General features: G+C 37.0%; 1 protein-coding gene across 3 annotated transcripts in view; it reads right to left on the reverse strand.

Annotated features, from left to right (window-relative positions):
• Window positions 1-3262: 3262 nt before the first annotated feature.
• KLHL15 (kelch like family member 15) overlaps window positions 3263-27869 on the reverse strand; it is a 38757-nt gene continuing 14150 nt past the window's right edge. For all 3 annotated transcript variants that reach the window (XM_082375709.1, XM_082375708.1, XM_082375707.1), the window contains 2 exons: window positions 23142-23853; window positions 3263-8551 (listed from right to left, as the gene is read on the reverse strand). In XM_082375709.1, coding sequence (XP_082231835.1) covers window positions 7442-8551; window positions 23142-23846 — 1815 coding nt within the window. In that variant the 5' untranslated portion in view covers window positions 23847-23853 and the 3' untranslated portion in view covers window positions 3263-7441. The remainder of the gene's footprint in view (window positions 8552-23141; window positions 23854-27869) is intronic.

Genomic DNA, 27869 nt, shown 5'->3' on the forward strand with positions numbered 1-27869 from the left:
TAAACTGGGATGCCCAGGGATCACCGGAGTCATCACAGCTTTGTGGTCAGCCAATGATTGGTCAGAAGTTACACTTAAACACCTTGAGCCAGTAAAGCTTCTGCCCTTTGCTGAGCAATCTGTGTGTGGCCTGGGGAATGCATTCAAAGTCTGTGCAGTTTCCAAGTCTATTACAGCTTTTATTTTCTGTGTTTGCAAGGCCTCACATCCAGCCAGGGACAAGTAGCTTGCTAGGGCCCTCTTAGGTCTCCCCTTAGTTACACACAGCCTTGTCCATGAGCACAGCTTCCTAGACCACCAGGGTTAAAGTAAATATCTCATTCACAAGATCTCCTGGTCTGTCCACTAGTCTATTGCTAAACCCAATCACTATTGAGACCTCAGGCTAGCTGCAGTGTCGGCCACACTGACACATGGGATTCTCCACACTCCATTCCAAAGAAAGGCAGACCCCTCCAATGGCCCTGGTACAACTTCCATGCCACAGAGCTGGGGGACAAGGAGTTAGGATGAGAACAGCCCCAGGCTAAAACATCAGACTCCCACTGTTCTGAGGTTCAGTACATTTTCTTGAATACGTGCTTCTCAAGTTGTTGGATGTCTTTGGTCAATTTCCAGAGTCTTTACACTTTTTTTGACAAGTTTGTTCACTTTTAACATTGTTTTTTAGGGAGAGGATTTGCTGAGCTCCTTAGTTGGCCATTCTGGAAGTCCTGCTCCTTAAATCATACAAGTTGTACAAATTAATTACACAAACTTATCTTACTCCTGGGGGGAGGTGGGACCTTCCTTGGGATGTGAAATCCCCAGGGTAATGTTGCCTTGGCAAGATTTTCACTTCAAGCCTGGAAGCTAACTGGAGCTGCAGGAGTTAAGTCCTACTTTGTAAACCAGAGTGCCTGAATCAGTGGTCCTCTGTGCTTGTTTTCTTTCAGTTACTCCTTAGCCAGGCTTTTTCAAGAGCATTCATGGATCATATATATGCCATGAAAAAAAGAGCTCTGTGGTCAAATGTTTGATTTACACCTAGCTAAACAAAATCAAATGAATTAACGTAAGGACTTCTCAGTCTTTTAACATGCTAATGTTTGAGATTCTCTAAGAGAGAGAAATGATATGTAGGGTTTCCTCAGATTATCATGACCACTGAACACTATCCGCCCCCAGAGCATTTCAGGGGATTAATGATCTGCAAAACACCCTTTGGTCTTGTTTTATTTGACATTTTCAGCCTGGGTCAGAAATACTGGATATTAAGGGAAGAACTATCTGTTGACAACTGTGATAGCTGTATGCATCAACCTTTTAGACATAGGAGCGATGGTAGTGGAAACTGAATGGAGGGAAATTTCTCTGGGAGGTCAATTTTGGCAGACAATCTAGCTCTCTGATACAGCTGCCCCTCCTCACCAGGAGTATTTCATTGGTGATCTTCCAAGTTTCTGGGTTCTATTTTTATTAAGGCAGACTTATCATGTGCCAGACATTAAGTCAGACTCTTGGAAAATAAAAAGACAGCATCTGTCCTCAATGAGTACAGTTAACGGTAAGGTAAAGAAGACATTTATAATCAAGTGTTAGAGGAGGTGGGGTCTAGGTATCCACAAGGTGCTATGGTAAGACCAAGGGGACATTTAAAAAAGATGACAAAGGCCATGATGCCCAGGCTGCTTCTTGAAGGCCAAGAAAGGGTTAGCCAGGAAAAGAAGAGGGAAAGATCATGTGTGAAGGCAGAGAGGCTGGAGAGAACATGGCATATTCAGGGAACTCCCAGCAGCTTGCATAGCTAGAGAACAGGGCACAAGAGAGACTGAACAGGTATGAAGGGCATGCTAGGGAGTTTGAATCTTATTCTCATGGTGAAGGGGGATTACTAAAGGCTGTTGAATCTCAGGATCAGATTTACCTTTTGAAAGTTCACTCTGGAAGCAGTGTAGAAAATGGATTGTGGAGGTAGAAGATCAGAGAGAAAGCTCCAGGAGGCCAGTATGGATGGCAAGGTGAGGGCAGTTGACAGTTTAAAGTGATAGGAGTGGGTGAAGTAAGAAGTTGGGGTGAAGCGGTAGAGAGGCAATGGTAGCGCCACCTAATAATATATGGAATACAGGACAAGGGGCAGGTTTGGGGGGGAGAAGATAATGTATTGAGGTTTGCACTTGTTCAGTTTGAGATTCCGATAAAACATGTGAGAGATGTTCAGAAGATGGTTGGAACTCTGGGTTGAGAAATAGAGATTTAACAGGTATCAGAATAAAAGTGGTAGGTGAAGCCATAGATGTGGGTTAAACTGGACAGGGAATGTATAGACTGAGAAGAAAGCAGAGACAAAAACCCTGAGGAACTATATTATCTCCCTCTTCCAAATGCCTACAGAATCTTTTTGTAACTCATAAGGCAATAAACATTTAGCTCAGTGCCTATTATGTACAAAAAGTATCATGCTAGATATGAGGGTACAAAGAGGAATAAAAGAAGGTCCCTTCATCCAAGGAGACTATGATCTAATTGTGGAAGGAATTATACCCAACTAGTATGCAAAATGAAATGAAGTAAGAGCTATAAGTGTGTTGAGCATAGAAGAGGCAATTAATTCAATGGAAGAGATAAAACAGGTTTCAGGAGGGGAGGAGAGCATTTGAGTTGGGCTTTGCAAAATAAGTGGACTTTGCAAGCAGGGAAGGGGAAACAAGGCAAGCGATTTGAAGCTGGAAATTAGCAAAGATCACAACAGAATAGAGTGCGGGAAGTGATAGAAAGAGGCGGGAAAGGTGGCTTGAGGCCAGGATCCAGGGAATCCTGTCCAGGTTTCTCAGGAGTCCATTTTAAAGAAGGCACACATGTGCCTAAATACACCCAAGTGCTTGTGTTGTAGCAGATTCATTTCTACCGGATTCCCTGATTTCAGAAATGCCTTTAAGAACACTGAATCAAAAATGCTAAAGGAAATCTAAAAATCACCAAACTAAGGCTTGAGGGCTTATAAATGCTTTTTCTCAGTTCTCTATTTCCATTCTGCAAAACTCTGTTAGTGGAACTTTAATTACTTGGCTTCACTATAAAATTTCCATTGCATGTAAGTGTAAATAATTTCACTCAAATGCTCTCATTTCAATCTGTGGCTGAAAGCATCGGTAGAAATTACATTTTTGTGGCACTTCCTTGGCACGTTGAAGGAAAACAAAATGTATACCGTTAATCAAGTCATGAGCGACTTTGAAAGTGATAGATTATATCAAGATAGTAAATAATAAGAGATGAAGTATATTTTAAAGATTAAAAATATTTTATTTAAACTTTTCTTCATAAACACTTTTAACATTTTTTTCAATTTAAAAACAGAATGGATAGCATAAACATGTTTTGAATAGATTATATTCACGGCTTGGGAAAAATTACCTGACAAAAATGTAAAGGCTTTCAAAACAGGTATAAAAGGCAAACCTTAAATTATTCTAAGATTTTTAAATCGGCCCTAGGATTATTTGACTACTGGCCCAAAATGTACCTAAAGGTCAAAATATTTTTTCTATAGACAAAATATGCCCAAGGGGTATAGGGCATATACAAGTTAGATAGAAAATAACCTCTCTGATCACCTCACTGGAACATTCCTTCAGAAAGCAAACACCTAATCCTTACTGATATACTGATTAATAAGGTTTTTAATGTAGTTGTTCCCAAAGATGTAAAAAGAAAATCTAAGAACATTAAGGAGGAACAAACAAAGCTGATGGCATTCTCTCAATGTTACTTGTGTAATATTGAAGTTATACTGGTATACTGAAAGGAAACGACTTTCATGAGTTTACCTATTCCAGTCTACGTCTATTGAATATTTGACTTTATAAACTCTTGATAAACTAATTTTTCAGAACTTTCATTTTTAAGATAAATCTCTTTTTAGAAGATATTTATCCCCAAACCAACTCTAATCTGATAGAACGTATGATCCCTAAAAATGTTCAGAGTACAAAAAAAAATAAAAAATGTATAATAGGCAAACAGGAAAAATGGCACTAGCAGTTTTACTGCCATATAGCCCTCATTTATATCTAATTTACACTATTATCTATGTTGTGTTTTATACTTCAGTCTAAAATTTTAAATTACGTATTCTCAAAAGAGCTAGTCTTTTCTGAGAGATAGCTTATAAACTGAAATAACAATTTATATTATAAACTGAAATGTTATGACCTACAACCACATATACATATATAAAAATAGTCCCACTGAACGTTTGACATGTTTAGATAATGCAGCTCAAATAATTTGTTATAAAATATTTTAAAGCTTAGTTTCATGTAATTAAGACAAAACCATTTTTACCACTTCTCCCCACACAAATGTGTGTGTCCTTTACTATGACTCGAGCAGGCTTCCCAGAATGAGGTGTCCAAAGGTGCTGCTTTAGAAAAGATAAGTGAAGGGCTCAGTCAATATTTCACAAATTATAGTAACACTCACACAGAGTAATGAGGACACAGAGAAAGCTGTCTCAAGAAAAGCTAATAATTCTATTAATTAAGCTTTACTTTTTAAAAACCAGTAGTATTTCTTCCAATACAAAACCTTCAAGGTGAGAATCTTGAATTTTATGAAAAGGTTGTAGTGCAAGGATTTTCTTTAAGCAGATTAAAATAAAAACTTAGAAGGTCAAAGACATGGAAGAGAACAAACGTTTCTAATTAAGATGCAATTAACAAAGATCAGCTATTTTTGTAAAGTCTGGCATTTAAAATGTAAAGTGAAAATTAACACACAAAGATCACAGCAATTACACTGTATAGTTTTAAATCTTACTGAATTTTAAAAAATCTATTTTGAGCACATATAATGTATATAAACAAAAATGGTTCCAAATGAAGCACACAAAAAATAAAGTTGAAAAAAATTCTATGAAAAAATTTTCCATAGTTTAGTATAACAAAAATAAATCTCTTTCAGCAATTAAACCATAATTTTAAAAGGGAATGTAAGTTACTCATGGATTTAAAATAACCTAAATTAGCACTACATATAAACAGAAGAGTTTTCTCATACATTCAGAACCCAAGCAATAACAACTATTCTTAAAGCTCAAAACTGATTACAGCTAACATCAGGTCAGACATGACTTAACGTGTGAAGCTAAACCCAGAGTTAGTTCAAGTTAAAAGATTTCACAAATTTTCCAAAACATGAACTTTGATCTTGGCCTTGTGTTTTTACAATGAAGACCAAGAATATTCAATTGTTTGCCCAGATCTTACTTTAACTAGGACTACGAAGTCATATCTAAGCAATTAAAGAGAACCACCACTGGAGTGTAAAAGCCTGATGGGGTACCCTGTCTCGGTCTTTTCCAGCAAAAGACAACAATGAGGAAAATAATGAAGACGTTACTGTTATTTTCTTTAAAGCAAGATGGCACACATATAAAACACTAAGCCAACTAATATATTAGAAAAAGAATTAAACGGCTAATCTAACTCCTAGTTTTCAAAAATAAAACGACTAAAAATGATTTTTAAGATGTAGAAAAAGACTTTTACCCACATTAGCATGGGAAACAGGATACTGAATTTCGTTTTTAGAAACTGAAAGTAAATGATAGGACCACTTAATAAAAATTTAAGTCTCATATACAAAAGAATATTAACTTGATTTCTAAAACCAATTCCAATGTTTTGCTTTTTAAAAAACTACTTATGTACCTGACTGTTTCTAGCCTCCAGTTGTAGAGTTTTAAAATCAGGTTTTTTTCATAGTTGTCTATTTTAATTGCAAAAATGAAACAAGTCTTCACATTTCCATGATTTCACTCTTCCACTTTATATTCAGTGGTGGCAGCAGCAAAAAAAAAAAAAAAAAGTGAAACTAGAAAACTTATACAACAGCCATATAGAAGGCATTGCAATATTGCACCAATATCCTAAGATCTGGCAAGTTTTGCCAGTGTAGATCTAGTCTGTATCATATATAGAGTCTACTCAGAAGAAAATGGCATCAATTTGAATGATCCACTCCCTGGTTATTCTTGCTTAATTTTGACAACTATATGTTTTTTCTTCGAGTTTAAAGAGTTGAAAGGTGTGGCTAATCCTAAAACACTTATTATAAATGCTTTTAAACAGTTATTCTTGATCCATTCTGAACTTTGAGGTTACTATCCTTCATGCTAGTAGCTTTCAGTAAATAAAACAAAAGCTGAGGGCTTACATCCCCAGTGCCACTAAATATTTTGTACTAAATAAACAAGTAGATATGACCAGTTAAGATTATAATTCTATTCCTTACCTCTAAGTCAAAACTGAGCTCAAATTTTCCACAAGTTGCTACTTTCCATTCAATAACAGATGCAGCAGCCTTATTGAATGTAAAGAACGGGAGTTGCACTTACTTTTAAGGGGCCTTTATTTAGGAGTCTGGTATTACCTAAGTTCTCTTTAAAAGTGCTTGCACGCTGCAGGGCCAGGGCTTGTCATATACCACTCCGATTCTCACTAAAAACAGGGTAACATTAAACAGACTGCAAAGAAAAACATTTTCAAAAAGAAGACATACATCGATAAGCAACACTAACGTTTACTTTTGAAAATAAAACATAAAATGTTAGTTTTCATAAAACCATACATGTTTCAGGAATATAAGGAGTTTGAATATTACTGAATCAGTATGGACTGAAGATAGGCTACTCTGATACCAAACGAGGACTCCAGTTATTTTAACTTTCTAAAAATGTTAATACATGTAAAGACGTTACATCTAGAATACAACAAGTATGGCAAACCGTGTGTGCAAGTGCACTAGCTTAAAAATATAGAATCCTAACCACGCATAAAAGGGGATGTGCCTTATATATTCATAAGATGTAAGCAAGTATGGATATGCTTTCACTAACACAATGCAGATAAGAGAAGGCAGCTTAGAAATAGTGTTTTGAATATAAAAAAGTTAAATTTGTAGAAAATTTATATTTTTGCATTTTCAGCAAAAAGCCATGCAAAAAGGTCAAGAGTTTTAAACTTAAATAATAAAATCAAAAAGTCTAACAGACTGCAATACACCAAAATAAATGTTCAAAAAGATTTCAGATAGAGATAGGAACTGAAATTACATCCAGTGACACTTATCAGGTCTTCTCTTAGAAGATGCATGACTCCTACACTGACATTTGAAAGAAATGTTTAAAGCATAACATCAACTTCCCAGATAAGTGAATCGTTCTATTAAACTGCTTCTGGAAGTAGTTTCAAGAGCTAGCGCTTAGAATTGACTTATTGCATGAGTTTGAGGCCACTAAAAAGAAAAAAAAGGATGCGAGCACAGAATGAAAACATTTTTATATTAGACCAATGGCTTTGATAGTAAAACTGGTGAGGTTCTTCTTTATGTTTTTTAATTAACTACTTTGTCTCAAACAAATTTTTTGTTTGGCTTTTTTGAAGGGAGAAAGATGCCATTAGTTGCAACGTCTGACCTCGTCCAGTATATATTCTGGAAAATGCAGGTTGCATACTTGTAAACCATCCAGCTTGCAGGGCATCCGCGGGTACTCATCTTCCTTCCATTTGTTTTCATCCGGATCAAAAGTGAGAATAGAATCGCTGTAATGACCATTGTAGCAAAGGCCTCCAAGAACCATTATCTGTTTGTCCAGCACAGTCACACCATGGCCACTTCTACCAATTGGCATGGACGCCAAGATGGTCCACTGATCAGTCTCTGGGTTGTACACTTCTGTGGAAGGGCATCCCTGAGACTCAAAAGAGGCCCTCAAGATCACACAGACACCACCGAAGACATAAAGCTTGCCGTTGTAAGAAATCATCTTGTGAAAGCATCTAGCGTAATTCATTTTGCTCTTATTCTCCCAACAGTTGGTAACTACTTGAGTTCTCCTGGTCCGCTGTTCTATGGTCCCTTCTTTACTGGGGTCAAACACGCACACTTGTTTGGAGGTGGAAGATGAGGTGATTCCACCAGTGATAAACAACTTGTTATTGAGCACTGTCCCCTCATGTCCATATTTGTTAACTGGATAAGGATCCACAAATTCCCATTTATCATTGGTAATATCATATCTCTCTGTTGAATAGAAAGTCTCATCTCTGGTTCTGCCTGCTACAGCGTAAATAAACTTTCCAATAACACCAACTGCAAATTCTGAACGTGGTACAGACATGTCTGCCATCCGGAGCCAAGAGTTTTGTCTCGGGTCATACCTGAACACTTTGGAAGAAGCATGGAATTCGCCATCTGGGCCCAGTTCTTCCCCGCCCAACAAGAACACGAAGTTATTCACGATAGCAAGGCAGTCCGGACGCAGAGGTACTTGTGGGCCCTCCAGTTCCCACCAGACTCTTGGTTTCTTTAAGAGAAGTATTTTACTGTTAACCATGCTATGTCCAATCATGCCTCGGAATACTGTAGTTTGGGGTTTGGCAGAGCGGATGCGGCTTGATTTCATGTCCAACAGAGGCTGCTGGTGAATGTTCTGAAAGTAATTCAAGGCTTGATCAACTTCATAGCGCAGCTGTCGGGAGTATCTATAAAATTCTGATGTCTTAACCTAAGAATACAAGTAAAAGAATTTAACAACAAAAACAAAAAACAAAAACAAAAAACAAAACATCAATGGCAAACAAAATATCAAAGCCCACTAAGATGATTAGCTTATGATTTTAAGCTACTTTACTAAAACTGATTTCCTGTTAAGATCACATACTTTCTTTTTATTATTTTTTTTACAAAGCTTTTATCGTATTTGTTTTTGTAATTTGTATTTGTACTAATTTATGCACATTCCCAATCTTTTTAAAAGTAAACAAGTTATTTTCCAGGCACAAGCTAAATTCCCCTAACAAAATGTATTAATCACCTAATATATGTCGGGCCCTGGGCTACAAGTGGTGGCTATACGAGGACAAGTAGAGGTTTCACGGTAGAGGAAACGTTGGCCTTGGTTTTCTTAACCACAAGGAACACTGTAAGAACACCCATGACTGAATAATTTGGGGAATTAAGTTAGTGAGTTAGTAAAAATTTAAATACACACAAAATTCTCAGTTGGTTTTTGACATAAAAACTTGGTCTGATATCATTAACTCCTATAGTAATAATTCAGTTGACAAGAAAAGGTCAAACTTTTTCCTTTTTGTTTTTGGGGTTGGAACTACCTAATTATAATGACTGCTAACATCTTATGAAGCACTTTTAAGTATCATGCTAACTACTGTGGGGAGATTAAAAAAAAAAAGAGTATAAGATGTGGTCCATTTCCTCAAAGAACTTAGAGTATATTTCAGGAAATGAAAACAAATACACATCTACCAGTTTTAAGTAAATGAGGCAACTGACAGTTAGGTATGAAGCTGTATAGCACATCTGTGAGTGCTACGAACTTTAGATAAAGAACATATCAAACTGGTCCAAAACATTCAAGGGATATTTTGTGAAAGAGGTAGGAAGTTGGAAACCAAGCAGAAACAGCCTGTATCACAATGACAAGGGTGAGATAAGAGGGCTAGGATTTGGATGGTTACCATTTGGATCCTGTAGAGATAAAATCGACAGATTTTATACTTTTTCTCTTTACTGAAATTGTTCACTATTATTATTTGCTGTGATTTCTTTCACAGTTATTTTGCTAGGAAGAATTAGGTTGTATGTCCAATCATTGTGATCGTATGATTAATTCTTTGTATTAAGAACAATTATACTATCTTTTCTCTTAGAGGGGTCATTAGGCTAACAAATTAAATATTTAAGCGCCTACTGTGCACAGCCAGTAGTCGACTGCTACACAGGTTTTGAAGTAACAGAATTAGCATAGTAATTAAGCACCACATCAAGCAGCCCAGTATGGTGATTAAGAATTCGATTTAGGAAATATCTGACTTTGCCACTCACAAGCTGTGTGATTCTGGGCAAGTGACTCAGTATCTTTAAGCCAGTTTCCTCATCTGTATTACTGGGACAATAGCACTTACACCTCATAACCCTAAGGTAGGAGACAGGCAAGATTATCCTACGCGGAAAGGACTTAGTATGGTGCCTGTCATGTGGCAGTGCAGAAAAAATTACGGCTGTTATTAGCTATTATTACTGACCAGGGGACATCTGTGGAAGTGTCACTCAATTTACGTTAATGCATCTGATGATGTGCGTTTGTTTGTGTAAATATTCAGTCTTCCAGAAAGTAGAGGAGAAATGAGAAAAACTGTTACTTTGTACCTAATCCTCACCAGAAAAGCATGACTGACGACATGCAAGTAGGAGGAAGCTTTAGAGGAAGCAGCCGTGTTGTTTGGAGATCAAGAAAGAAAGGAAGGGGAATGGTGCCCATAATGGATAGGCAGATCTCAAGATTTTCAAAGGAAAATTAGGATCAATTCCAAGATCAGAAACTGTGTAAAGAAGCTCGAGAAGGCTTGGAGGCTCTCAAAAGCATAATGCTGACTGCATAATTGCAAAACATACTGATGAGGGGAAGAAAGGGGGAAAGTATCTAAAAAATCTGATGTGCTGCAGAGAGCTTTCTGGAATTCGGATGTTAAAAAACTACTTACGACAGATGGTAAAAAACAGGCACATAAAACAAGTATTATAAAGAGTGAAATGGAGCTGTAAGAATATTGTGAACAAAGCTAAAGCCTAAGGAGGAATTGTGACTTTACAAAGTGCCAGATAGTGAATAAATGGCATTTTAGAGGTTAAAGTAAAAAAAAAAAAAAAAAAAGTAGAGGAAAAAGTGAATTCCCCCCTGGGTGAGGTGGTTAATGTAATATTAACAAAGATAAAGAGAAACAGCCTATCTTATTTCCATTCTCGGCTAAGAATATTATATTCTTCCCAATCTGAAGATCAAACACAGTAACTAAGAAAAAACTTAAATCCAAGATGGCTGAGAAAAAAGAAAAACCAGCTAGATATTCTCACCGAGTTCAAGTCATCTGATCTCACAAATCATGTCCTGGGATCCTAGGAGCCTTCACAGATAAGGCTGTTTAACTGCTTTCTGTAATCTGTGTGGAATCACGAAGGATGGCAGAGGACTAGAAACCAGACAGATTTCCGAACTAAGACTGGTTAGCTTGAGCCTGATCCTGCATTGTTAAAAACTAGTTAGTGCTTGCATATAAGAAAGCACTACAGGGCTTCCCTGGTGGCGCAGTGGTTGAGAATCCGCCTGCCAATGCAGGGGACACGGGTTCGAGCCCTGGTCTGGGAGGATCCCACATGCCGCGGAGCAACTAGGCCCGTGAGCCACAACTACTGAGCCTGCGCGTCTGGAGCCTGTGCTCCGCAACAAGAGAGGCCGCGCTAGTGAGAGGCCCGCGCACCGCGATGAAGAGTGGCCCCCGCTTGCCACAACTAGAGAAAGCCCTCGCACAGAAACGAAGACCCAACACAGCCAGAAATGAATAAATAAATAAATAAATTTATAAAAAAAAAAAAAAAGCACTACAAACTAGGAGGCAACACAGACTCACCAAGTAATGCCAAGACTGACCATTTCTGGTTTAATTTTTGATGATGTAACAACACTGCTAGAGAATGAGAGAACCTATGACTTCAGCAAAGTAATCAACAAAGCCTAGTCATAAAGAAAACAGAAACACTAGGGACCCATGAACCACCTGAAATTGCAACAGTAATTATGTTAATGCATTTGGGGGGGGGAGGGGGGAAATCCACAGCTTTTATCAGATGTTCCAAGGATCCACAAACTCCAAATGTAAAGCTTTAACTGACTCTATCCTCACTACGAACCAACAATGGGATATGACAGTCTTAAGAACTAATAAAATCATCGACTGAATTAGACAGTCCCACCCTCTGTTCAGGTGAAACCACAACTAAGACAGTGTTCAATTCCACCAGTGTACTTTAGACAACAAAGTGGATCATGTCGAGAAGACAGCAAAGAGATCCAAATCACAGGAAGAGTGGTCAAACAGATGAAGAATGTTTCAATCCAAGAGAAGACTCAGGAGAGAAAGATGGCAACTGTTTTCAGGACCAATAAGTAGAAGTTAAGAGAAAGACTTTAGGCCAATATAAGGAAAAGCTTTGCAATTAGGACTGACAACATAATGGATGTTCACTGCATTATTATTTGTAAGAGCACAAAAACTGGGCACAACTCACATATTAATATGAAATTGGTTGACCAAACTCTGGTATATTAACATGCAATCATTAAAAGGAATGAGATTAATCCACATGCAGTAACACAGACATTCAAAATGTCAAAATGACAAAACCTGCAGAACTGTATATATAATATTCTCAAAAAATAAAAATGGAGTTTTGCAGTCAGCAGTATATGCAGGGGAAAAATGTATATAATACATGTACAACATATAGTTACCAGTGAGCTCTTGAGGGGCTTGCCCTTTTTAGATTCGAAATAGGTCTGTATTGGGCTTTTCTACAGGGACTACAGTAAAAAGGGTACGGGTACATGTTCCCAAAGTGAAGAACTGTCTACTTCTGGAGTCTAGCATCCTGCCACTGAAGGTAGTCCAGGTGTGGCCACCTATCAGGAGGGCTGGAGAGAAATTCCAGCATCACACGAGGACTAGGCAGAATGGCCTATAATGGCTTTCCACCTTCCAACCCCAGGTTCTTGCAGATCACGTCAAACTGAGCCAGCTTAATGGCTTCCTAGAGTCACTTCCTAGTCTTTTCTTTTTTTTATATACCCAATCTTCTGGTCCCTTTGTCCTCTCCCTATTCATTCTATTGTGCTCCTTTGATATTTGGGTTCCAATGAGTTTACAAGAATCACTTCAGCACTACGTTGCAGTCCCAGTCAAAGCTACATCTTTACCTGATCTGTTCTACCTCTAAGCCCACAATAATGGAAGTTGTGCCTTTTGAGATAGCTATTATACCCTAAAAGATATTCTAACCAAAGAAATTTAGCTCCTACTTCTCTCTGCCAAGGCTATAAGTTCTAGATCTACCTTGCCTTTTCCCAGGGCTACTTATTATTGCAATTTTCCTCTAAAACCACACAATATCAATAAGCATAACTAGCTTCTCCTTTCATGATAGAAACAGGAAATTAATGCCTCTGTGATAATCCTGGACAAAGTAATTATAGATACACTCTGTTTTAAAACAAAAAGTGTAGGGCCAAAAGCTTCTTTGTGAATGGAATCACTTAAAATGCATTAATGAAGGGAGCTATCCAAAAAGAAACGTGTGGCTCATCTTTTCACAGAGAAAGCATTTCTCTCATCATTTGCTCCTCATATAACAGTTTAACTATCTGTGTATCAGGCTCTCTCAAAAGATATGGAAAGACTGACATTTCTTTCATGTTCTGGAATACTTTCCTTATCCTTTCTAGGACTTAAAAAGCTGTCTTATTTTAAAACTTGGAAAGATTATCACGTTTTTTGCTTTGATACTTTAAAAAATTATATTATGAAAAGCATTTTGAAGTGAAAGTATTTATTACCTCTTAAAAACAGTGATCTGAAAATTTTAAATTGGCCATTTCCTCCTCTAATCTTTTGGTTTAATGAAATTGTGTGCATGCACATATGCATTTAGAGAAAATGTGAGAAATTAATAATTTTGCATGTGATTCCTCTAAATATATTTATTAAGTCAAAGAAATAATAGCTAGCCGTTAGCACTGGGTAAAAATTCCATGATTCTCTTCTGTCAAAATGTTATATAATCCACTTACTAAATTTTTAACTTTTAAAGGTAATTTGTTTATACTGCTCTTAATTTTGAAAGAATGAAAATGAAGCTGGCAATATAATTAAAACAGGCATTTCCATAGAGCTTACTACCTTTATTTGATTAAAAATCTACAATTTAAAAGTATCTACTAAAACAGGCTATAGTTTAAAAAATGATTTTAGGCTTTCAGCCAGCCAATTTAAGGTATTATCAGCTGTTTCACCTTTCAAAAGGATTTTAAATGCCCAATATACTAAACCAAAGAAACAAAAGGCCTTTTATTAGTTTATCCAGTTGTAGGGAGGTGGGAGGGGTGAGGACTGAGGGTTAGAATAATCTCTGAACTCAAGATCCCAGGTCTTAGACTTGACACTGTCCCCAAGTCACTGTGTGACCATGGAGCCTCCAGTTTAGGTATTTTCCCTTTATAAAAGGAGTAAGTTGCATGAACAGACACCTACCTCTCTGGCCCTCCTACATCCAAAACTGCTAACCTAATTTTTGCAATGATGAGTATAAGGTGTCATGTGGAAGGAAGACTGAGCCCTGGCTGTCAGTTTTATCATCCTTCCTCCATGATTCAGTATTCTCAAAAGAAATACCCAAAAATAAAGCAGTTACTGTCATGGAGCTTTAGTGCGAAAACAAATTATGTCTTTGGGAACCACAGCGACGTTTGATATTAATTTTGATAATTCAGTAAAATGTGGAAGCCTTTATATGTTGTACTGCAAAAACATCTACCCTGATATCAGAGGCTTACTTATAAAATCATGCTCAGAACTGAAGCTTGTATTGATTTATGTGAAACAAAATCATCACCAAAAAAGCTAGTTACAAAATGCCTTTAATCAATCCCTTTGTCCTGAAAAACTGAAAAATGACCAGGGATAAGGCTATTTTAAAAAATTAGTTCCTGTTAAGCACAAATCCTCTCAATAACACTATAATTGCAGTCAAATACCAAACAGTTAAAACAAATTTTAAAAAGGATTTACACATCCTGTCCTCTCCAAGTAGGCAAGAGTCTAAAGTATTGACAGCTTCAGAAGGCAAGTGACCAGGGCAAATGGGGGCAAGGGAAAGGACTCCCTCAGGACAATATTCTTATAAGAGTTTCAGCACAATTTGGTGAGTCCTCTATCCCTTCAACTTTTCTATAGATAGTGAAAAATATTTAACTCAAAAATAAATGTGCTTCATATGTAGAAAATAAACTTACGGTTACCAAGGGGGAAAGGGGGGCGGGTGGGAGGGATAAATTGGGAGATTGGGACTGACATATACACACACTACTATATATAAAATAGATAACGAGTAAGAACCTACTGTATAGCACAGGGAACTCTACTTAATACTCTGTAATGACCTATATGGGAATAGAATCTAAAAAAGAGTGGATATGTGTATGTGTAACTGATTCACTTTGCTGTACAGCAGAAACTAACACAACATTGTAAATCAACTATACGCCAATAAAAATTAATTATAAATAAATAAATAAATGTGCTTAGGGAATTCCCTGGGGGTCCAGTGGTGAGGACTTGGCGCTTTCACTGCCAAGGGCCCAGGTTCGATCCCCGGTCGGGGAACTAAGACCCCACAAGCTGCGCTGCAAGGCCAAAAATAAATAAATAGACAGATAAATAAATGGGTTTAGAAAGTCTAATTTCCTTCCAATTTTGGTACAACAGTAATAGAGCACCACTAGAAATTAAATGAGTGCACAAGCCTAAAAGGTAGAAAATAATGTAAAAGACTTAAGAATATCTTATCACCTGATTACACTAATATTTAGATAGTACAACTAAGTTCTAGAATTCACAACTTTTTTTACACAATTTTTTCCCTACTTATGGAAATACTCTCAACTATGTCAATATTTTATTTATAAATACGGAAGAGCAAAAGGAAAGTCAAATAAAAGGTTTAATCCTAGAACTAACTTCTGAATGAGCAAGGCTTACCTATGACACATGTAACATTTTCTGGGTAAATATTAAATTTGAGAATTAAAACTTTAAAGCCTAAAATCTTAATATACCCCCCTGGTTCCTTTCCTGCTCCTAACCTTTTCTCCAGTCATTTTCTGAATTCTCTGATCCTTTTCGATTTCTGCTTATCATTTGGTTTCTCTCCCTCTATTTCCCAATTCATTAAAAAGATTTTCTCCTTTTACAAGTAAATATGGCTGTCCCCATTCCATGTCTTCCTTTCCTGTTACTCCACAGTCAATTTCCAATTCTATGCTTTTGTTTTCATCTCCCTTTTATTTAAAAGGAAAATCAGCAAGTAAGGTTGAATTTTTTAACTCCCATTTTCAATAGGTTCCTACCAGCTTAATACAACCTTCTAATAGTCTCTTTCCCAGGGGATTTCACAGCAGTCAACACCTAGTCAACTCCAGGAACCTGGAGTGAATGCAAGTCAAAGGTGGAAAATAAGAGCACTCCATATCTATACACAAAGGGCAGAAGACTGGAGAGGAGAAAAACACCTTGGGTGATTTTTAAAGAAGTGCACATGTATTAATTACAATCATCCAAGTCCATGGGGCTGGGAGGGAGGGGTCGGTAAAAAAGAGACTGATGCAGAAAAAGACATTGACTGAGAAAGTACGCTTAACCCACTGACCTAGTTTCAAACAAAAACCTGCTTATCTCTGTGCTTTCACTCCAAGGGGCAAGTGAGCTGATTGTTAAGTAATTTCAAGTTTCTAGCTGTATAAGTGCTATTTAATATATGAAGGGGATTTTAAACTTTTTCAAAAACAACTCAAGCTTATTAGAAATTCTAATCAAATTTCACATTGGAAATCCAGGTTACTGTCTTCTAAAAAATATTTTTATTGTCAAATACAGCACTGCTTGTTTCTTCTAAAACTGAGGGTTAGAGGGAAATTTGTTTTTTCCTCTAGATTTGTCTGGCTGTAGTTTAAGTCATTAGAAATAATTACTTTTTTCGAGTTTTTGGGCTAAACTGTGGTAACACTAAAGTTAATGGTTTGGTTTCTGGACAGAAATTTTGGATTGGTCAAGTGCTAGATTAGTCAAAACATGTTGCAGTGCCTAAGTGAAGGAATTCTGAAGGGTACACAGCACCTACATTTTACATAGATGTGTCCTTGCCCAGGCAATTTCATTACCAAGTGGGTTGTGCCTCAACCAAAATATCACACCACCCAAGGACGACACATTAAGAATAAATTTCCTTATGTGTCACAGTCCATTGTTAATGCTATATAAACCAACTATGCTGATAGAGAAATATTTGGAAGATTATCAGTGCTTTGTGAAGACCAGTTCTGAGAGCTACCACGTTCTTAGGAAGGTACTAAGGGTCTTAGTAAGGTATACTTGGATACTTAATTTGTAATCCTTAAATTCTATCAGTTCCAAGGTGAGTCCAGGACACCTTACCCCATTTTAAACTGTAGCTTTTAAAGCCACAAATTCTGGTCCTTAAGTAAAAGACATTAAAAAAAAAAGTGTTAGCCTTTCTGAAGCATTTTCACTCTGATCCTAGGATTAATATTCACTAGTAATGAACTTATCTTTTTTCAATGGACTATCAAAATTATCTCAAGGCTGTAAATATCCTTATAACAACAAACTTTTATAAAATGCGGATATGATTTGCTAAATCCAAATATATTCTCAGTGAAGGAGAATTAACATCTTTTCTCATTAAAACATTAGCTTTGCTCTTCAAAAGTTAAATAAACCTAATTTGGGGGGATATGGTGAATTACATTTAACAGGTTAGGGGGGAAAAAAAAGCACATTAGGGTATGTGAATATCATGAGCTAGTTTATAAAACAAAATATTTGGAATAAAGCAGAATTCATCTATATAATCTGATTCCTTAAAAAATAATTTTCTTTCCTTTTGAAAAACTGTAAGATCTTATGATTATGATTAATATAATTTCTAAGGGGATCACTGGTATGCTAAATCTTACCTTACGCATATTTATGATACTGAAGATGCCCTGGGTTCAAAAATATTAAAATGCCACTTTACTAAAAAATCAACATATGGGTATTTTAACGAATAATTTAACAATTTTGCTAAAAAGGTCTTTTCTGTACAAAAAAGTAAAAGAGGCATTTTGCCAAATATACATTTACTTAATAAAATGTTTTCAATAAAGCAATAATTGTTTTTTAAAAACCAAAAGACCAAAGAGAGCAAAGTTTAAACTATTTACATCTCCACATCACTGAAATTCAGAATGACAAATGTCAGGCCTTATCTCTGTTAACAGATGCAAAGACCATTAGAGTTAGTAAAAATACATGACACAGACATTTGCATTACGTAAAAACTGAGATTGAAGTCTAGTATTAAAACTGAGAATGGACTATAGTTAAAATGAATCATATTCCTAACCATGTCAAAAGGACAAGATCCTTACATTTATTTTCAGCTTTCCTCGATTATACAGTGAAAACTCCAGAATTCTGCTTTCACACCTTACAGTGTTCCCACATCTTACACTTTTTTCAGTGCCATTAAAATTCTTAGGCTATGTTTCGTTCATGCAAACATGTTAGAATTTTCACAACTCTGTAACAACTTCTAAACCACCCAAGCAGGGCCACAGGGTTAACTACATGCTTCCTGCACATGAGGGTCCTCTCCCTACTCTAGTAGCTTGGACTGAGAAGCAAGCAGACCCGGGTTCCAGTCTGGACAGTGCCACTTACTCTGGGATACGACTCCTAACTTTTCTGAGCCTGTTTTCTTACCTACAAAACAGAGATAACCTGTAGACTCTACCTATGTGTAGAGCACTCGGTGCAAGGCCTGGCATCTAAGTGTAAGGTGTTCAGATATAAGTAGAATCACTGCCTCTAAGGAACTTGGTGAGGAAATCTGGAAGTCTTGGTCTCTTGGGTGATGATCCTGTCCCACAGAGTCAGTACAAAAGTTAAGACAGTCTGTTTTCAGCTGGGGAGAAAATCCAGTAGACGACTAGGGGAAAAGATACTGCAGAAGAATAAACCCAAAGATTTTGGCACAGCTAGAGGGCATGTTTCGGGTCCCTGGAATCAGTGGGGGCTATTCCTTAGGGAGAGGCAGAATGGCCCCTTACAAAGCCATTGCTCAGATCTGATCGTTACTACCAAAGGAAGAATTAAAATCTCTAAAGGTTTCTTCACGAAGCTTTTGTTCAATCACTTTTTATTTTCCTGAGGCCAGGGAAAGGATTCTGACAAAGAGATGCTATACTTAAGTTATCTTCATCAGCCATTCCACAGAATAGTTAAGTAGGAAGGTTCACTTAACACTAAACTGTACAGAACATTTCTAAAGGGTAAGGATCCAGGAGAGGGTTAAATAAGTGAGAAAGGCTGTTTAATGTATGCATATTTAGAGTTTCTAGAGCACAACTTACTCCCTGAACTTGTAGAGCAGCGCTGTGCAACAGAAATATAATCTGAGCCACAAATGTGAGCCAAAGATGTAATTTTTACACTTTTTAGTGGCCACAGTTTAAAAAGCAAAAAGGTGAAATTGACTTTAATAATGTATTTTAGCCCAATATATCCAAAATATCATTTCAACATATAATCAATATAAAAGTTAGTAATGAGGTAATTTATATCCTTTTTGTCATCTTAACCTTTGAAATCTCAAATCAGACTTGTCACATTTCAAGTATTCAAATGCCACAAGCAGTGATTGTATTGAATAGCATGGTTCTAGAGATACACTACTTTTTTAATAAAAAGAATAATCTTTTAATTTTGACACTGTAGCTAGTTTTAATTCCAATAAATTGAATGGAAGGGCTCCAAATTTTTTTTAAAAGGGGGGGAAATTTTATGAATCTGAAAGGAACCTAATGCAGAGCACTGTGAATAAAGTCCTTGATGATTTTAGTCATGGGATTGGGCTACTTAGCCTCCTAATAAAAAAAGAATGGCGAATTCTAAGTTTGATCAGAGTTGCTAAGTGGTTTTCCAAGACTTTATCTGGCATTACAACAATATTTTCCTGTAATTGTTCCTGAAAATACACGATGCTAAAAAGTAGGTGTGTTAACAGGAAATATAAGGAAGAGAAGAACTAAGTTAACACCAACACAAGGAAATAATCTGATAAATCCAGAATGTGGGGACACACTAGGACAATCGGTAATCTGATCTTTCTAAAAAAAAAACAAAAGTGGGGGACTGTTTTAGATTCTTTAAGAAAGATTAAACAGACATGATAACCAAAAGCAATGTGTAAACCATGACTGGATTCTAGGGCATTTGGGGGACAACTCTGAATATGAACTAGCTGTTAGATGATATCAGGGTCTTATTGTTAATTTTCCTGGGTGGAATGGTATTGAACCTGGGTAGGAAAAAGTCCTTATTCTTAGGAGAGGCATGTTAATAAGTATTAAGGGACGAGATGTCATGATGTTTTCAACTTATTTTCAAACGTTCAGCAAAGGAAAAAAAATCTACATAAAGAAAATATGGTAAAATGTTAACAGTTCTTGAATCTAGGTGATAGCTATATAGGTATTCATTATACTATTCTTTCAACTTTTTGTATGTTTCAGCATCCTCATCATAAATGAGAAAAAGGAGAGACAATTTCAGATTAAAAGAGAGACATAATAACCAATGTGCTGTATGAACCTTGATTAAATCTTTAAGAAACAGCTTAAAAAAGACATTTTTGGGACAACTGAGAAAATCAGAAAATGAAGTGGATATTACATGATATTAAGGAATGACTGTTAATTTCAATAACGGTATTATGGTTATGTAGAATTTCCTCACTCTTGGGAGATAAGATGCTTGCTGAAGTAGTTAAGGAGGAAACATCACATCTACAACTTTCTTTAAAATGGTTTAGCAAAAAACAAAAATTTTACATAAAGGCACACACACTCTCCTCTCTATCTAAAACCAGGGTGGCAAAATGACAACAACTATTAACCTACAAGATATGTTTAGGGTTATCATTCTACTGTTCCTTCAGCTTTTTTGTATGTTTACAAAGTCTAATAGACAGTTTTTAAAAATTGAAAGCTAAAAATAAAAAGTGCATATTAACATTCCATTTTTCTAAATTTCAGCAAATAGGATAAAACCACAAATCAAAACTGCCTACACTTTTCCCCATGTAGATTCTCATACTAAAAAAGGACCAGCACAGATGTACTATGTCTTTATTTCTGTGCCCTTTCTGGTTCCATGCATATATAATGGTTTTAAAATGGCCTTGTTTGAGACCTGCAGAGTGCTGAGTACAGGAAAAATAGATGGGCCCTATTTTCAAGGAGCTCAAAACAGTATGGTGTAAAACAGTCCAAATTCTTATTTCCCAACCAAATTTTCCACTTTAGATTCTGAAGTTTAATTTCTAGAGGTAAGGTCTCAAATCTGCTTAACTTAGTGTTTTACAACACATTCCTTTGATAAACATTATCTCTCACACACTGCTAAGACAAGAATCACCGACTACCTTCCATTTACCTTACCAGTATCACAAATAAAACTGGAAGATTTATATTATAAAAAACAGAAAGATTTCTCTGTAGCCAGGGCCTTATTAAGTTTTCGTAAGAAATTAATTCAAGAAGGAAGCCTTAACAACATTTTTATTCTGATGAGATTCCCAATACCTGGCCAATAAGTAATAACCACATCCTACGCTATATACGCAAACAGAACCATCAGAAGGTACAAGTGATGTTTTATATCATTTACAAAATTGGGAGTTCCCTGGCGGTCCAGTGGTTAGGACTCCATGCTTCGATCCCTGGTCGGGGAATTAAGATCCCGCAAGCCACGCAGTGCGGCCCAAAAAAAAAAAAGAAAGAAAGAAAGAAAGAAGATGATGGAAAAAAAAAAAACCCTACAAAATTACCTGATGGCATTAACTTCCAGCCACTGTCACTACTGACCACCCTGAACTGATAGTTGGAATATAAAAAGGCTCTGCAGCTCAGCACTTAATCATTTACTGCTATCAATTATCCATCATAATGTCCTACAAGAGGGAAAATTTTATTCTCTATTTCATGAGCACTTCCATCTAGACTGAAGTTGAGGGGGGTTTGTTTGCTTTAATAGTGGGAAAGCATTTCCATCTAACATGTAAAGACAAAACAGGATTCCCCAGGAAAAGAGAGCAATAAAAACAATAGTAAGGAAAAAAATCAAAACATCAGAGAAAAATTATTTACATTGTTGATGTGGGGCTGATTATCATTGAACAAAAAATAATTAAGAAATGTATTCTTCAGTTTCAATTATTTCTGTCATATCAGTACATTCTGAGAATAAAGATAAAATCCCACAAAACTGAGTTATCTAGTAAAAGTTTTAAGTTAATGATATTTCACAGCATTTCAGAGAGGAAAAAAAAAGACATGCCAGGCTGCTGAGTGTTATTTGAAGGCGCAAATTTGTTTATTTTTCAAATGGTGTAAACAACCCTCCTTTGCAAATATTATATTTTTATCACCAGGTCTGGTAACTAAAGCTGAGGAACCACCTAACATGAAGGGTGTCGACCAAAGCTTTAAGTGAGCTTTCCAGAAAGAAGAAAAGATGCAAGAAGTAAACAGCACGCCAGAGGTAACCATGTGATTAGAAACCAATTAAGTTAAGCAATTACTGAAACTGCTTTCTCTCCTTTGGGCAAGAGAGCATCACAACTGAGACTCTGATATAAAAAATGAAAAATGCTTACATGCAAAAAGGCCAAGGCTGTTTTGGAGAAAGACAATTTTAAGACAGCAGAACTATTACATGGTAAAATGTGCACAGGGATGTTTGATCAATGTAGATAGAGGATCTATAGTCTATTTGTTTAGAAATGCCAAAACAACGGTTTTAGACAAACATATGTTTTCATGATTAAATTCAGTTAGTATTCACAGTGAAGGGGGGTGGGGGAGAAGGACGGGGAGGCGCAGAACTAGGCAAGAGTAGGGAAGAAGATCACCACCAGGGCCTACTGGTTTTCAAGAGCTATTTTATGTTTCCTCACTACATTTTAGAGGAATACGAAATTGTGTTAATACTTATCATTCAGAACTACAAAACTCCTCTCAACTCTAATTTCAGCATGTATCACTTAAACTCATTTTTAAAAAGAGAGCTAGATGGACCCAGTTCAAATTTAATTACTCTGTGAAAAGAAAGAGAAGCTAAAGCAAACTTATAATATTTGGGGTTAAATAATTATGCTTCAACTTTAAAAGTACTTTCAAAATGAAACTATTCTACCACCTACCTGGTCCATCTTTCACCCACAAAATGTGCTTTAAAAAACCTAAATACACAAGCTACAACAAATTAGACTTCTTACACATAACTATTCTTAAAAACTATTCATTCTTTCTGGCTCCTGACCAAGCCTGAGAATCTTATCTATAAAGACATACTGCCTTATTAGCTAAACGATGAGTCCTGTCTATTGCTTTCAAATGCACCAACCTTCTCAAAAACACTGGATGGGGTCATCAAACAAAACCTGATGTTCTGAATGATGGTATCGGTATGTCTCCAGCGTCTTCTATCATGCCGCAGCCAAGACTGCACAGCCTCGTACAGCTCTATCTCTGGGAACCTGCTCAGATGATCATTATCCAAGTAAGACATGAGCTTCTCAAAGCTCAGATAAGACAGGAAGTCAGGCCTGGACATGAGTGGTACAAAGTTGTCTAGCAGAAAGGCGTCCAACTTCTCCCTGACTCCCTCGATGTTTACACCGAAATCATCTAAGAGTCTCATAATTTCTGCACAGTTTTCTAAGCAGATTTTTGCTAATAGAAAAGAGCAGCAGAACTTCACCACTTCTATAAGTTGAACATACATGGCAGCCTGAAGAATCTCATGAACAGTACTCATACTCAGTTCTATAGTTCCATAGTACATAAACTGAAGGACATGGCTGAAACCGGTAGCAGTTAGACCTTTTAAATGAATTTTGTCCTGATCTCGCTCCCTCATGTCTGCGGTAAACATAATTCTGAAGTAATCACTCTGGGTGGCCAAGAGTGCTTTATGGGCCTGGAACTGATGATCTTCAATAACCAGAGTGACATCAAGAAGCAATCCCTCCTCATACAGTGCTCTGAACCCAGCAGAGACACTGGTGTCATGGATGGAGGAACAGAATCCTTCCACGTCCCCTGCCATGAATCACCTGGAAAAAAAGTAATCAAAGAAAACTGTGTTAATCATTTCCATGCATTCTGAAGACATTATTAACTTAGAGCTTAAAAAGTTTTTATAATTATCTCAATTCCACTGCCTAAGTCCTACATGTACAAACCCTTTGGGAGAAAACAACTTAAAGGTTTGTGGGCTAATATTTTTGGCTTCCCTACCTGGGGGAAAAAAATCTATTAAATATCTATTCAACAATGGTAAATTGTTAACTTACAAATATATGCCTATCCCAGTGATTTTACACTGTTTACCAAATATATTTAAACACGTCCCCAAATTATCCAAAAAGGATTTCTCAGCCAAATACTAAATCAGGAGAAAAAGAGATAAGAAAGAAATTAAACCAAAAAGTACACTGTTGACCTTGAAAACTCCTAGAAACTTACCCAAAGGAAATAATCAGATACATATGCCAACTTGCACACACACAGGTTTTCTTTCTAACCTTATTTATAATAAAAAACTGGAAAGTATTCAAAAGCCCAACAGAAATAAATACGGTACAGTCCTACAATGGATTACTTTAACAACTAAAAATGATGGCAGCAATCTACCTATTCTAAGAAATAATATTTACTAGGTATTGTTGTTATGTGGGAAAAAAAAGCAGGCAACTGCAGTATACTCAGTATATTTTCAAAAATTAAATATACATATATATATATATATATATATATATATATATATATATATATATATATGTTTCGATGAGAAAAAGTTTGGAGGAATATATACCAAAATGATGTCCCTGGGGTAGTGGGACTTCAAGAAATTTTGAGGTTTATCTTTTCCTTCTTACTTACCTCATTAACCTTATTTTTAAAAACAATGACCATGTATTGTTTATATATTTAAAACATAAATACATAATTTTTAAAGGAAATTAAACCGCATTTCTGCATATCAGAGAAATGAAGCCAAATAGTGGGATTATAATTAGATCTCTTAAGCAGAATAAACTAATTCAGTCTACTAGACTGTTTATGAAGCAAAGTAATTTTCTTTCCACACAACCCCCCCAGGCCAACTATCTATCCTCTCCTCAACTCTCATCCTCACACAGCTCCAAGCTTCCTCCACAATGACACATCCTCCCATCCACGAATTCCCTCCCAACCCTTTCCACTGTGCCCTGTGGAACCTTGCTTCAGTGTAAACAAACTCCCTTACAGGCTCATGCCGGTCACAGAAAGTTTTCTCTGCTTTCTGATTTAAAAACAAAAAACAAAACAACCCTCTTCTATGTTCTTCTTAGAACAAAATGCTCTTCTATAGCTTACGACCTACCTTCTAATAAGCCTTCTCTTAGCTTTCTACTGTCCTTTTTCTAAAATATGGCAGAGGGGATTCCTGAAAGGCATATACCGCTATATCTAACGTAATGCCTCGCGCACAGAGGTGCTCTTCTTTTGGTTAACAAAGGGGAAGGCACTGGTAATAGAGTGGTGAGGCTGCCAGGATGGCCTCCCTGAAGAAGGAGATAGAGCAGGTGCCAGCAGTGACTGTGGTGCCAGCTGCTTTGCTGTAGGGCTCGTGGTCCACCCAAACACTCAATCAGGGAAAGGAAAGAAGGTCTAAGCTGGAGAAGGACAGAGGTAAAGTTTGGAGATGAGAGACCAAATGAAAAGAGAGGAGATTAAGCCGGAGACTGGGAAGCCGACAGTTAAAGATTTCAGGTGTGGATCAGTTCCTGATTGTGGCAAGGCCCAGCAGGTTTGAGAATAAGGTTTTAAAATGGAGCAAGAGGGCGCTCCCCTGGTGGCGCAGTGGTTGAGAGTCTGCCTGCCAATGCAGGGGACACGGGTTCGAGCCCTGGTCTGGGAAGATCCCACATGCCGCGGAGCAACTGGGCCCGTGAGCCACAACTACTGAGCCTGCGCGTCTGGAGCCTGTGCTCCGCAACAGGAGAGGCCGTGATGGTGAGAGGCCCGCGCACCGTGATGAGGAGTAGCCCCCGCTCGCCACAACTAGAGAAAGCCCTCGCACAGAAACGAAGACCCAACACAGCCAAAAATAAATAATAAAATAAATTAATTAAAAAAAAAAAGACAGCCCTCTCCACGTGGCTTTCTTTAAAAAAAAAATAAAAATGGAGCAAGGGGGGGAGGTTATAAGAGTTTAGGTGGTCAGGGAACTTTGCCTCTCAGTTTTTGGATAAGTGGTCTTATGTGAACATTGAAGAGGTGGAGAAAATGACTCTTAGCCAGGTACCACAGTCATCCGTGAATATGGAGGGGAGAGAGATCAGGATATGTGTATATGATAAGTAACAAGGAGCAATAGAAGGTGGATTTTTATCTAAGAGAGCTATCCCTTAAACACTGGTGTTCCCCAGGATTCTATTTTTGCACCTTTTCTCCTCTCATCTAAACACTGTATTTCCCTCAACGATCTCATCTAAACCCATGGTTTCTACTAATACCTACCTTTATCAGTGCCTTCACCATCACTGTCCCAATCTCTATCCTTACACTAGTACTATACATAGCAAATCTCCTGTTAGATACCTCTGGGTGCCCCACAGGGATTTCAAAATTGTGTCTAAACAGAATCATAATTCTACTCTCTCCCCAATCAGTTCTTTCTTTTGTATTCCCCGTCTTATCAAGAGGCATTCTAGGTGCCTCTTTCTCCCCCTTTGTCCTTAACTTACCTGTAAGTCTTACTGATTATCCCACATAATATGTTCACTTACCTAAGACAGCAAAGTATGCACAAGATGAAATTAATATCAAAATTTTTATTAGCACTCCATTAATCTAAAAGCTATATACTTCCATTTTGGAAAGGTAGAACACAAGAGGGCTGTCTATAATTTGGAAAATAGATATAAAATATTTTAGACACTGTAATCAATGCTTGGCAGAACTACTTTACTAACACATTCAAGACTAAAGTAAGCTATCAGATCTTATTTCCTGAATTATTTTTAAAGGTAAAATGAATGAACTTAGAATTTTCCAAGTGATATAAGGCACATGTACACAAATGCATACTGTGAACAAAAGGAACATATCTGAATAATCAAATATTCTGGTTAGTAGAAGGCTATCAACATCACACTAACTATCAATTTTCAAAATAATTAGAATAAAAAACAAATTAAACTGGATGAAATTTTTGATATTTCATTATCTTTCTCAGGATCATTAAGGACACCAACTATCACTCTGACTCATCGAGATTTACTGGTCACAGTTAATGTGGATTTAATAGTAGAAGGTTGGACATCAGCATTCATATACTTGAGAGGAAACTGCTTTGTTTCATTAATCTGTTATTTTGACAGTGCCTAAAATACCATACATTTCACTTCTTGTCAAAGTAACCCTCTCTATTCAACAGTTATCACTATGTGACATGGTCTCAAACAGCTAATATTCACCTTTCGGACAAAGATTCCATCTAAATGAAAGTTTTTAAAGGAGATACTATGCTTTTTCAAAAAGAGTAACCTAGGTTCCAGATACTTAATATGGTGGTAACATCATAGGGCAAAGAAGCCGGGGGTGGGGGCGGGGAATGAGGAGGATTGATAAGCTGTGAGGCAAAAGACCCTAAAGATGTAAGGAGAGCACCCACTCTCCTCTGGGCACCCAGCCCACCAAGTGGGATTCCTAGCAGACAGGCATCCACCCTGTGATCTTGTCCTGTTACATATGGTCAGATTGGGGTGGGAAATATGAATCAAGATGAACGCTCTTGTGTCAAGAATTTAGAAAGAAGAGGAGAGAAAGAGAAAAAGAGACGTGCACTGACTATGTATGACTGGAACTAGAACATGTCAAAGAGCAGCTGTGGGCACCAACTTCTGCCTGCCATGTGGGCTGAGTATCAGAGAAAGCCAGTCAACTGAGAAAGAAGAGGAAAGCCAAGACGAGAGGACAGGGAGTGCTCCCTAACTCCTTCATTTTTCCACTTCCTAGGCCCAGCTCTATTCCTACCCATGGGTGCTGAGAGAAATCTTTACATGCTCAGAATAGATCCCCC

Source organism: Balaenoptera borealis, assembly GCF_965194805.1.
Source record: "Balaenoptera borealis genome assembly, chromosome: X".
Lineage (NCBI taxonomy): Eukaryota > Metazoa > Chordata > Mammalia > Artiodactyla > Balaenopteridae > Balaenoptera > Balaenoptera borealis.